The 13,508-nt window shown below is 34.9% G+C and overlaps 1 protein-coding gene across 1 annotated transcript in view; it reads left to right on the top strand.

Annotated features, from left to right (window-relative positions):
• Nucleotides 1-4,080: 4,080 nt before the first annotated feature.
• LOC112043642 (uncharacterized) overlaps nt 4,081-13,508 on the top strand; it is a 35,017-nt gene continuing 25,589 nt past the window's right edge. Inside the window, exon 1 of the mRNA XM_024079150.2 lies at nt 4,081-4,282. Within this exon, the coding sequence (XP_023934918.1) occupies nt 4,255-4,282 (28 nt within the window). The 5' untranslated portion in view covers nt 4,081-4,254. The remainder of the gene's footprint in view (nt 4,283-13,508) is intronic.

The raw sequence follows: 13,508 nt of genomic DNA, 5'->3' as shown, positions 1-13,508 counted from the left end.
GAGGTGGAAAATGTTTTTTTAAACATCGGTGGTGCCTCGAACTAGATCACTTTGAATCTATGTATATTTTGTATCTATAGTGCACACCCTAGTTAAAAACCTTATGCAACTTATATCTAGTGGGATATATGTATTAATACGCCCAAACAAAAAAATTAGTTGCTAGAGGCTTTAGATAAATATACACAGGATATTAAATGAATACTTAAGCTCATAATATAGTAATTATACAAACTACCTACTATAAGATTTTGATAGCCTGGTTCCATGAAAGAAAATCTGGTGTTGCACAGGCGTCAGGACTCGTGAATCATTGCCATAAAGCAGGAAGTTTACAATCATTCTTTGTTATAAAATGTACCTACTACCAGAAGATGAAATACTATATCAGTTGTTATCTATAATAACATTTTAAAGGTAGTTTGTGGAACGGGGACTACGCGGGTGTTAGGCTAGTAAAATAGATAGTTTGGTCTTTGAATACTCAGAATACTGGTAAAGCTACTTGGTACAACTCTTGAGCTAAAAAAGTTCTTTCTAATACTTAATACTTCAAATAATGTTAGTCAAGACAAAGATCATATAGTTTTTTTTTCTAAAAATATACTCGTTTATACCAAGTATAAGTATATACATTTATACAAGTATAAATTATAACAAAACCATTTTAAATCGATATATTTTCTTTAGTAATCGCTTTTGCTTTTAGTTTTGTTAGGCGCGTGCGGATTAACATTAAAATAGGCTGATACTATTTTAACGGCCCTACCGATTACCGACCGAACCTCCCTCCTTGTAGATGGATATGGAGCTTGCTGCTTGCTTGACCCTTGCTACTCAAATGCGGGTATAGATTTTGTTAAGCAACGATTAATGTCAGAGGATATGATAAGAAGAAAGAAAAGCTCTGCTTTTTATAGTCTAACTCAGGAATTCGTTACCAGGACTTCTGACGGCCTCCGCAGTGGTATGCGCAGTGACTTACCATAAGATGAGACTGTAGTCAATGGCTAACTTGTAAAAGATAAAAAAAGAAAAAGCTACAAAGACTGACCACTAAGCCAACAAAGCAATTACATGGATAAACAAGGACAACCAAAATCTAAAGTCATAGTATACCTACCTACTTTAAACAACAAACTCTTAACAAAAAAAATAATCAGACGGACTATACTCGTACAATATACTGCTAATATGGTTAAACGCCAAATAGTCGTAATTTCCGACGGTATAGCAGCTTCTGATCTTTATAAACTTTCAGACGACTCACTTTCACCTTGATTCATATCTACAAGTATTAGAGGCTCTCTCAATGATGTTTGGTCAACTACTTCCGATGAGATCGGGCGGAGGTACGGGCCTCGAAATATCTAAGTTTATTCACTGTACCGGCACTTGGCTTCAAATCTCTTGTGATATGAATTGGACGGGTGTAAGAATTTGGATATTATGCATGACATCCCTTTTTTCATGCAAAATAGGCTCGCGTACGATCATGATCTAACCTAATGGTAAGTGTAGATATAGTCTAAAATGAGACACGCTTGCCTAGAAGATGCCTATTTACTTTTATTTTAAAGATACCCAGTTATAAGACTCAGGAAATATAGACACGGGAAGGATACTCCAAACCCTAGTCGTGCGTACGAGAAAAGAAGACGCAGAGCGTTTTCTATGAGTCCTAGGGACATCAAGCACATAGGTATGAAATCCGTCCGATATCTTGCGGTACAATGGTAAAGAAGCGAAGGATGGAATAGCTCCTGAGACATACTTTATTTTGTAAAATTCAAAATTTTGTCCTGCTAGAAGTAGTCATACCGTAATAATTCGGAAGCTAAATGTGGATCATGGTGCCTTTGGAAGTAATACGAGTATGCATCAAGGTTCCAAACCCTCAGCCATCCATTTAGAGCGTATTTATCATTTTCCTCGACATAGTAATATGAGAAAACTTGTCCCGAGTCGACGCTCACTTTAGTAGCATAAGGTTACTAAATATAAATGGTAGAGGCATGGCTTGACGAACTTTTAGCTTGTATTAGGAAGCTCGGGCGAGCACAGTCTCTCTATGTAGATCTAATCATATTATCTGTAAATTCGATTACTGATAATTATCAGCTGTACAAGTTTTTGATTGCTCAAGGTTATTCGCTTAATGGACCAAACAAAACTGTTTATAACATTTGTCTTTTTGACCAGCATGTAACAATGCCAATTCATAATTCTGACGTCTAGCATTGTCCTCAGCGCTAAATTAATCGTGGGAGCGAAGTATTACTAGCAATGTTTTGTTGTATACATCTATGGAAAGGTAAATGGAAGGTATATAGATATGATAGGTGCATACGATAATGTATAAAATAACTATCAGACGTCCCGCAGTTTCACCCGCGTCGTTCTTATTTCCCGCAGTAGACGTCCACCGGATGACACGTGATAATTTTGAATATAAATTTTCATTGTATGTATTTTTGCTGCATCCTAAGTTTAATTAGGTACGTCATCATTATCATATCGGCCAATGGACCTCAACTACAGGACATAGGCCTTTTGTAGAAACTTCCACACATCACGATTCTGAGCCGCCTGCATACAGCTAATCCCTGCGACTCGCTTAAATTCGTCAGTCAGAACGTCGACTAACACTGCGCTTATTAGTGCGGGGATGCCATTCTAGCACCTTGGGACCTTAACGTCCATCAGCTCTTCGAACTATGTGCCGTACCCATTGCCACTTCAGCTACGTGACTCGTTCAGCTATGTTGGTAACTTTGGTTATTATAACTTTGGTTACTTTGGTTGGTAACTTCTGCGGATCTCCTGATTTCTGATTCGATCACGCAGAGATACTGCTAACATGGCTTGTTCCTTCGCCCAATGTGTGACTCTGAGCCTTATTATGAAGCCCATAGTTAGCGACACAGTAGCTACATACAATTTATTAATAAATAAAAAAATATTTTTTTTATGTGGTTTCTTCAGAGAATGCGAAAAAAAATCATGTTTGCGTTTTGAGTTTTTAAATTTTGTTTTGATAAATGAAGTTTAATTTATACGTAGGTAGTTCTAAATGTATGCTGACGACGTCTGATTAGACGATGCATCATTTTACAAAGTTAACTAATAAGAAAAGCAAGACAAAGAAAAGAAGAATCAAAACAGCTGGAAGAGGCTTAAATGTCACAAACCGGGAAATCCGGTGTGCTGCTTTATATAAGTAAAAATTAAAAAATAATTAGAATTAGCAGCTTAATAATAATCTAAAGTTTCAATCAAGATAATATTGGCAATATTTTCCTAACCGGACAGTTGTTTGAACAAACAATGAATGAGTCAACGATTGTAACATGTAAGGGAGATGCCTCATTAGCGTGTCGCATTGCGTAGCAACGGATCAACGCATTGTATGCTACACCAGCGCACGAAGTCGCAGTGCAAGAGGACGACAAACACTGTCCGCCGTAGCAACGGAACTATGTGGAAAAGTCGCGCGGTTCAACGCTTTAATGTGGCATGTATTTTCACATATATTACAAAGATGAAAATTTTTTATTTTTGTATCTACCGAATAAATTAAAAACTACTCAACCGATTTTTAAAAAATCACCAATGGAAACCACAGTATCAGGGAGTAAAACAGAACAAAGTTTATTTCAGATTTCCCACGCGAATGGGAACTTCGCGAGTGAAACTGCGGAGTTCTGCTAGTCCTACTAATATTATAAACGCGAAAGTTTGTATGGATGTTTGGATGCATGTCTGGATGTTTGGATGTTTGTTACTTTAAAAAGCCGCTACTACTGAAGCGATTTAGCTGAAATTTGGTATCAAGATATATCATAGCCTGGATTAACACATAGACTACTTTTTATCTCGGAAAAATCCTTAGTTCCCGAGGGATTTGTGAAAAACTAAATTCCACGCGGACGAAGTCGCGGGCGTCCGCTAGTTTAAATTATATGGAAAATGGCAGTATCGACGCAACGACGTCGCAACGTAATGCAACGCACTAATGGGGAATCGCTCTAAGTTGTAACGCGTGAAAAGTAAGCAGGCTCCGAAGCCGGGCCGTTGCGCGCTAAAGAGTTGATGCATTTAAAGTCACTTCTTACGCGAGGCGCGACACTCGCATGCGAGTTCGACTATCGGTTACGATTATAAAACCGATATTTACGTAAACACGCTGGTTTTGAATGAAAAGTTGTTTGAATATTTTTTTGGAGCATTGAATGTTGGTTATAATTTGTTATCATGGAGATTTGGATGCTTATATTATGCGGTAAGAGTAATTTTTTATATTGCTTAATTTAATTTTTTATATTTTTTAATTAAGTTTTTGCATAAGCATAGTTATATTTAAAACCGCGTTATGGGTTCGAAATTAGTCGAGCATGTTTCGAAAATATTCGCACGTAATTTAAGCCGACTTTTTAAATAAATCAAAACTGTTTCGGTATTGTATTTTCTTTTTGTAATATACTTGTTATTAACGATAGAGACGTGATAGCCCAGTGGATATGACCTCTGCCTTCGATTCGGAGGGCGTAGGTTCGAATCCGGTCCGGGACATGCACCTTAAACATTTCAGTTAAGTGCATTTTTAGAAATTAAATATCACTTGTCTCAAACGTTGAAGGAGGAAACCTGAGAATTTTCATAATACTCTAGGTGTGTGAAGTCTGCCAATCCGCATTGGGCCAGCGTGGTGGACTATTGGTCTAACTCTGAGAAGAGACTCGTGCTCAACGGTGAGCCGAATATGGGTTGTCAATGATGATGATAATGAATATACTTGTAATATCGAATCAATGTGTTGTTACATGATAAGAGTGGAATTTATGTAAATAAATAATGGAATACGTCAGTCCCTTTTTTGTTGATGTTTTTGATACCTTGTTAAAATAAATGTTTGAATATGTAAGTATGTATATTATTATGTTATTATGCTAATACATAGTAGGTACACAGTTAACTTACTCAGTTATTACCAAAAAACAAGTGTCTTTGTTTATCAAAAATATGTGTGGTCAAAAATTAAAGATAATGTTTTATTTTCCGATGCGAAAATGTTTTCTCAAGGTACAGTAGATCGTATAAGGTGCCGACATGATGCTTCAAGCCATAAAGGTAGAGCTTTTTAGGCTGCGAAGCATATTTTAGGTATGGCGGGTAAATGATATAATTTGTTATTGCTAACTTACTTTTCACTACATGACCTTACAACAAAATAAAAAGGCGTGACGGTTTAGACCATTCTCATTGCCAATGTCTGCGATTAATACAACAAAAAGAAACAAAGTAACTTGTCAGTCATAATAGAGTTCATTATAGCTTGAACAAATATTTAAATAGGTAGCATTTAATAGTTTAGGTTAAAATTAACTTCCTGCATATACTTAATGCATAATTAAATCTAGCAGTGCTATGTACTACACAGCAGTTGTGTGTTGGTTGTTTTCCCAACAGCGTTGTTTTTCTTTTACTATTGACACAATTCACCTACAAAGTTAATTTCTAAGGCCATAGCAATCGGCAAATGCGAGCATGATAAGTTTTTTGTTTGATCACAAATTGATTAATACAGAATGCGAGGTTGAATTTTCTATACTTATCTATAGACATCTAAGTCAAATAAGTATACAAGAATAAAGGTAAATAAACCATGACTGTTAATTTAGAGTCAGACATAAAAAAAGTCAGCCTAAAAAAAAAGTATAAAATATAATAAAACAAAACACTATTAAAATTTATAAAAAAAAACTCAATCTTCTCGCTGCGGGTCAGCGATCTAGAACGAGGAACCTCACAATCTCAAGAATGCCTTCTGTATCCGACCCTTGATCCAGCAATTAACGGAAAGCTTCTTATCACCGTCCAATGTTGATTATTATCAGCTCATTTTAATGACTCACCGCAGGATATATAGAGAGGGGATTTAGAGCTTAAATGACGCAGCGGGTTGGTGAACTAGGGTGATAATGTATATGGAATGTTTATAGGCCTCCAGTTTTAACTGCTCAGTTTTAATTATACAGTTTTGCCTAAGCCAGTGATTCCCTAACTCGGCTCCGACCCACTTAACAAAACGGCCAAAGTTGGGATCCTACCGACGTTACCAAAATTTTGTAACGCTCACGGTCAGATTAATGTTTGACACTATGCCGGTATACCTCCAGTTATAACTGCTCAGTTTTACTCACTCAGCTCAGTGGAACGATTGAGAGTTTGTTTCAGGATGGAACGTCCTTGGTTTTAAAGTACTTGTTTTTTTCTATTGTATCATCACAGACAACACTAAGTAAATATTGTAATTTACAACTTTAGTTATAGTTAATCCGTGGCCGGCTGTTAGCCCGATCGGTCGAGTTACCTTATGTTTTAGGGCCTACTTAGTATTCGTTCGCGACCCACCTCTGGGTCATGACCCCCACTTTGGGAACTCCTGGCCTAAACAGTTTTAACTGAACAGTTCGCAGACTATTCAGTTAAAACTGAAGGTCTGTAGCCTGCATAGCGGCATATCAGATGAAAACGTAACGTGCTACCTAGGGAAAGGAGTGTACTACTTGACTTGACCAATCACAATTTCTTGGAAAAACCAAATCATAGGCCCATCCAAAATTTCATATCTTGAAGTTTGACAACATGAAAATGAAAGAAACAGTTTTCCGCATTATTACAATATTATTTACGTTCTAAATTTCTATTTAGGTCCTACTCGTTCAAACATCAATCAAATCGTTATACCTTGAGCTACACATTTCTAGTTACCGAAGAGATTACGTTAGTTGGGGCTAGCAAATAATTGCGTTATCTAATTTATGTGTTTATCATTTATTACCTCTGATTACGAGTTACGAAAGTTATGTTAATTATGATATTCAGTATTCACGGCTCATCACTAAACAGTTCTTGAAGACTATCTAGGTAAACGTTGAGTCTAAGGAACTGATTCAATCGTTTGTGTAAGAGTAGTAAATTATATATTTAAATATTTTGACACACATAACGGCTGATATACATACATTGTAAATAAATAATATATTCAAAGTTGTATAAAACCAGAAATGCCCCTGTATATCGAAGAATTTTAAAGATATTGTATAATGCCAAAATGAAATTTAGGCTTTTTGAAATTACGAAAATTTTACTAGTGAAATATTTGTTATTTAGTAAGGATTGCTCACTTAAGTGAAATAATTGGGTATTTTTCGCTTGCACGTGCGAAATTGTGAATCAAAATTAATGAGCGAAATCTAATAAAGCATTCACTTGAGCGTCAGTTTTTAGTTTCTTTTTTAACTAATAACAATGTTGAAGGCTATCGTATTCTATTTTTATTTTGCAATTATTCTGTACTGATGTCATACCTACTATTTGTTCATACATGTTTCGTAACATATTCATATGATATTATATTACCTATACGTATTATAGGACTCAAAAGTGATTACAAATATAAGAAAACTAATGTCGAACAAAGGTTATGATTCACAACACTTGTCAGGACAACTTAATTAACAAATCAAACTGTAACCAAAATAAGAATGCCCTAGAATGGCAGAGAATGACCTTGAGTGAAGTCACGTACTTGTGAACGATGTGTGTAGGGTTAAAGGATCCTTTGACAAGACAAGAGATGTGGACGGCTCGAACGCCTCGAGCACACTGAAACCGCCCGTACCGCAAGTCGTTGTAACGCGGCGATAATATACGGTTTCTTCCAACACGCCAGTGAAGTTGTTCCCGACAAGATACTGTTTTTTTAACATGTGACTTCATATAAAAAAAAATGTGACAAGCTAAAAACATTCACTACTAGCGTTTGCAAAATGTACTATGAAGCATCGTTGTTATGGTGTTAAACAACACCATGAAAATTTTAACGAAAAAGCAATGTTGCTTATGCGAGTATGGCAACCACTTTAATTACAGATAAACAAGACATGGGAAACTGTTGTAATATAATTATATCGATATGAACTTTGTATGACGATTTTTTTAAAGGACTACAACTGGTTTAATTAAGTTCTATAAATCTCGATAAAGAAAGATTCGGTTTACATATTTATTGATATTTTTTGTACCTTGTGTCTTGCCTTACAACTTGCACCATGATATTTTATTATGACAACAACTTGACTAATATATTTGTCCATACCGTATAAGAAATGTTTTATTTTTATAGATAACCTGAAATATGTTCCTAAGCAATTCAATAAAAAACAATAATTTAATGTGATGTGAAAACAGCTAGATATATACGACATTGTTTTATTAGTGAATGTAGATATTTTTACTATTAATGAAAAATATTATCACTTTTATTACTCATATCAATAAATTCCTTTTTATCGATTTGTTGTAGATATTAGATTCAAAGTATTTGGAAAAATATTGCTTATGCTTTAGCTTTTATGGCGAAGTTATGGTTATTTTGACATTTCAATTTATGGGTAAATCGCTTTTGCGTCTCACTTTCGCTAAAATCGATGTCGGACGCTTCTCTTGACCCTGGTGACCTCTACGACATGTTCTTGTTCATCGTAGTTAGGGTTATCAGGCATCCGGAAAATGACAGGTAATTTTTTCAATGCGTTTATTATTGTTAATTACACAGGCATTTAAGGTTCAGTCTGTTGAGTAAAGTTTGATTATATAATGATTTATTTATTTTGCTATCATCCGCGAAAAATCGACGAACCCATGCGACAACGTCACCCAGGTCCGACAAAATACTCTCTACGTACGTTTCACCCCGAAACCGGAGCATCCTCAGAAGATGTTGACTCTACAACGTGTTACTTTGCAATTGCACGTTGTAGAGTCAACATCTCCAAAATATCTCTAGCAAAATAAATAAATCATTATATAATCATGATGAACTTCCGCAAAGTAACGCCTGCTTCTATCCAATATTTAAAGTTTGATGGTCAAAAAATATATAGTTGTATTAATATTAAACTAAGACAACGTTTTGTATTCGTTTATTTTACTCTGATGTCGTCTAGTTGTGTGGCTTAAGTTTTTTAACTGCCAGCCCTATTCGTTGTATGTGTAATTTAAAACCATCTTGCCATTGAACCAGGAAGTTGGTTAAGTTTTTAAAGCGTTTTTGAAGGTTATTTTTGAGTCTCGTGAAAGTCAAACATAAGCAGTTCGAATTCATTTACGGTTTAATATACGAATATTTTATCTCAGCATATAACATGGGATGTTGTGCCACTTAACATAAAAAAATCTAGATCACGCTTAAATGGCTATTTTGTCCATTAAAGTAGCCTTTTAGTCCATTAGTTCTTTAGTCAGTAGATCCTTCAATCATTGTTCTGGGATATAAATTACTTGCACCCAAAATACTAAAATTGTTATTTAAAATGGATGTGATACATACTCATACTTACCAAAAAAAAGAAGTATATGAGAAATTGCTTCTCATATGTTTTTAACAGTGCTACATGTTTACATTTAAATAATGTTTGTGGTATACTAATTGTGGAAGAAGGAAGTGGAAAAATTTGATTGTTTATTTGTATTGAATAGGCTCTACTCGACAGATTTGAAAAATTCATACACTAATCATCATTATCAGCCGATAGACGTCCACTGTTGCACATAGGCCTCTTGCATGGACCTCCAAGCATAATGGTTCCGAGCCGCCAGCATCCCGCGGTTTCCTGCGATCCGCTTGATGTCCTAGGTCCACCTAATTTTACCTTTCACTAATGGAAACCTATGTTAACAAGGAATAACATAGGCAATATTTTATTACCGTATTCCCACTGGAACGTGAAGTACGCGGGTGAAAGTGCTAAAGTGCGGTTATGCTAGTGAAATATATTTTTAAATAGTTATTAACATTGTCGTATTTGTTAAAAATATAAAAATAAATATTTTGCATTATTTAGAATCTAGACTACAAGCGCTTACGTATAATATCTTGGCCGCTTATTTCAATACATTTTAAATATTACAATTTTGCATACCAGCCTACTTGTAATCGCTTCCGTGTCTCGGTTTAACGGTTCTCTGACGCAATCCCTTTCTGTCTAGATAGAACAAAAGTATATTATTCTTAATTCTCCATTGTTAGTTAATATACAAGGAAAGTCCGAGCTTTCTTCAAATAAACAATGCAACTATTATTACGTAGTTAAATGTCAAAAGCAAAAAATTTAACAAAGAAACTAGCAGTAATTTTTATATGTTGCACAAAATAAATGTTTTAAACATTTTTTGAATAGTTTAGTTTTTAGTTTATATTAACAACATGGTGAAAAACAAAATAACAACTTTTGAAATAACAATAAATGATTAAAGTTTCAGAAGTGGTTTAAGTTGAAAAAAAAATATTTTTCGCAGTTACGCCTGTATATAGGTAAAGCAATGTAGCGAGAAATCCAAGGAACGCGGACGTTTGTTGGTAATATGGTTAGTTGCCTTCACAGTGCGTTCCTTACAACACCCTTCATTTATTTTCTAGACCACTACCTACAAGTATTTTTCAGGCAAGTATTCTTTATTGATTGTTTTATAAGTTAACGCTTGACAGATCATCGTTATCAACACATATTTTGCTCACTGCTGAGCGCGAGTCTCCTCTACACTGGCTCAATGTGGATTGGCAGACTTCACACTCGTAAAGAATTAAGAAAATTCTCAGTTATGCAGGTTTCCTCACGATGTTTTTCCTTCACCGTTTGAAACACGTAATATTTAATTTCTTAAACACAACTAAAGAATTAGAGGTGCATGCTCCGGACCGGATTTGAACCTATGCCATTCGGAATCGGAGGCAGAGGTTATATCCACTGGGCTATCACAGACTCTGTCTGACAGATATCTCATCTGATATTAATTATGCAGACGGTCACGCTAACTTGGAAGGAGTAGCTTTTATTTGTCGTATACCTGTGACTAATTTCTAAAAGGTATCATACCGGAACGTTAAATGGTATTTGAGAAAATTAGCAGACACCAAGTTTCGCTTTGACAGTTACGCAAGCAACCCATAGCAAGAAAGCTATAAGACAAACAGAGTTTTTAGCCGTTTATGTATAAGACATAAAAAACTTTATTAACCTGAGTTGGTAATCAAACTCAGATCTTTTAAAACTAATTACCTACTACGTCAGAGAGGTCGTCAGATTTGAAACTTTTTGTTATATGTTATCATTTTATATAAAAAAAACTGCTAATAATATAAATTTAGTTAGCAACAACCTTCCTAGTATACCCGCTTCTATTCGTTGTTTTGTACCTACTCGAATGTAGATACATAACCTTGTTGTCGTACTTTTTAATTTTCAAATTTTAATGGCCTTCAGTTAATTAAAATCTATTTCACCTCGAATGGATTTGGACAAGCAAATCCCACGGTCGATCAAATATGGAGTAGATGCTATTTAATCGATAGTTGGTGCGAAAGTCTTGCACAATATATGTGCAGGAATATTTAAACGATTTTAAATACCAGTAACCATAATTTATCTGCATTGTAGTAGATACCTATATCTACTACAATGCAGATAGAATGCACTCTCAGAGTCCACTTGTAAGCTAGAAGTAAATCTCGCGCTTATATATAATATAATATATTCAATTACTAAGTAGTAATTGAAATAACTTACAAGCGGACGACAAGTAATTTCACCCGCGTAGTCCCTGTTCCCATGGGACGGAATACGGGGATAAAATACAGCCTATTTATGTTACTCTCTAATAATGTAGCTTTCCATTGGAGAAAGAATTTTAAAATAGGTTAGTAATTTAGGCGTGAAAGCGTAACAAACAAACTCGCATTCGCATTTTAGTTAGGATATAACTACCCAAAATGATCAACAAAATCTATTTGTTTTCCTTGAAAACCTGACTAATATTCTATACTGACACTCGTATGACCATTTATTGCAGAATGTAATAAAATTAATTTGTTGTAGATTACTACTTTTGTAACGTTATTTATCGCAGTTCTACATTTTGTTTATTTCTAACCAGCCCAGTTCATTTTTGTAACGGGATGTGACGAAATAATTTAAACTAAATAAGAACAAACTACATTCTGGACTTGACTTATGTGGCTTTCGTTTCCTTCATTTCAGATGATTCATTCTATGTATTAACCAATGTCTTGTGCTAATATTTCGGCATATAGATACGTAAGTAGGTAGAATAAAACTAGGGCATAGCGCATATTATTAGGTATGAGGTTGTTATGTTTGTAATAATATAATGATACACCTAGATCGCTTTTTGGAATAACTAGTAAGCCGTTTATTTAATGATTCTTGTTACCTGGTAGAAAAGTAACATAAACATTTTTATTAGTTGCTAAATATATTTTTGCAAAATTTAATAAATGAGAGTCGTGTTTTTAAAGAACTTGTTCATTCATAGATTTAACAAATGCCGAATAAAATTCGAGTTTTAAATTTCAAGAAAGGTATATAGATCGTTATACTGTAAAACATTCTAAAATTTGTTTGTTCCATATGAATGAGGCGAGAGCCGTGATAGCCCAGTGGATATGACCTCTGCCTCCGATTCCGGAGGGTGTGGGTTCGAATCCTGTCCGGGGCATACACCTCCAACTTTTCAGTTGTGTGCATTTTAAGAAATGAAATATCACGTGTCTCAATCGGTGAAGGAAAACATCGTGAGGAAACCTGCACACCAGAAAATTTCTTAATTCTCTGCGTGTGTGAAATCAGCCAATCCGCATTGGGCCAGCGTAGTGGACTATTGGCCTAACCCCTCTCATTCTGAGAGGAGACTCGAGCTCAGCAGTGAGCCGTATATGGGTTGATAACGACGATATGAATGAGATTGTACGAACTTGGTTTGTAGAAAATAGTTTACTTTAAAGACTTAATAAATAGCGCCAAATTTCAACTGTAATGTTATTCCATCTCGGTGCAACGTGACGGTGGTGAAAGGAAAACTATTAATATTAATTTAACATTATAGGTAGTGGTTATGTCGAAATATCCCTTACAATAAAATCAAGGTAGTAAACATTTCTTTCAAGAGCAACAACGAGAGCTTTTGTGCGATGCCCTTCGTAACTATTCGTATCAAGGAGTGGTGGAAACGGTCACAAATTATTGAATTTTAAAGATAGACCAGAGCAGTGTGGTGAATTTAAGCTCCATATCCCCTTATTAACATAGGCTGATAACGTACGAGTAGATAATGAAAGACAAGCTTACATCTTAAGAGTTACTTATTATACTGTAAATAAATACATTCATTAGACGTTGGTGGTTAAATTCTAAAAATATGAGTAAGTGAAGAATTGGAATTAATTGGCTTTGAATATAAAAAAAATAAATTATTATCAACATACTTACTGGCTCACGAATGTCCATGAAATCTTCCGCCTGATATTGTGATAACATTTTTGTTTCATTTACCGATCTTAATTAAACTAAAATTTTGTGTTGCTCTATACCTACTTCGCTTAAACTTTCAATGAAATCGCATCAATTTCTAGACAGTAGTTCCGG

This window comes from Bicyclus anynana, chromosome 10, assembly GCF_947172395.1.
Source record: "Bicyclus anynana chromosome 10, ilBicAnyn1.1, whole genome shotgun sequence".
Taxonomy (NCBI): Eukaryota; Metazoa; Arthropoda; class Insecta; order Lepidoptera; family Nymphalidae; genus Bicyclus; species Bicyclus anynana.
The sequence above is the reverse complement of the archived record's forward strand: the minus strand, read 5'-3'. Positions and strand labels throughout refer to the sequence as shown.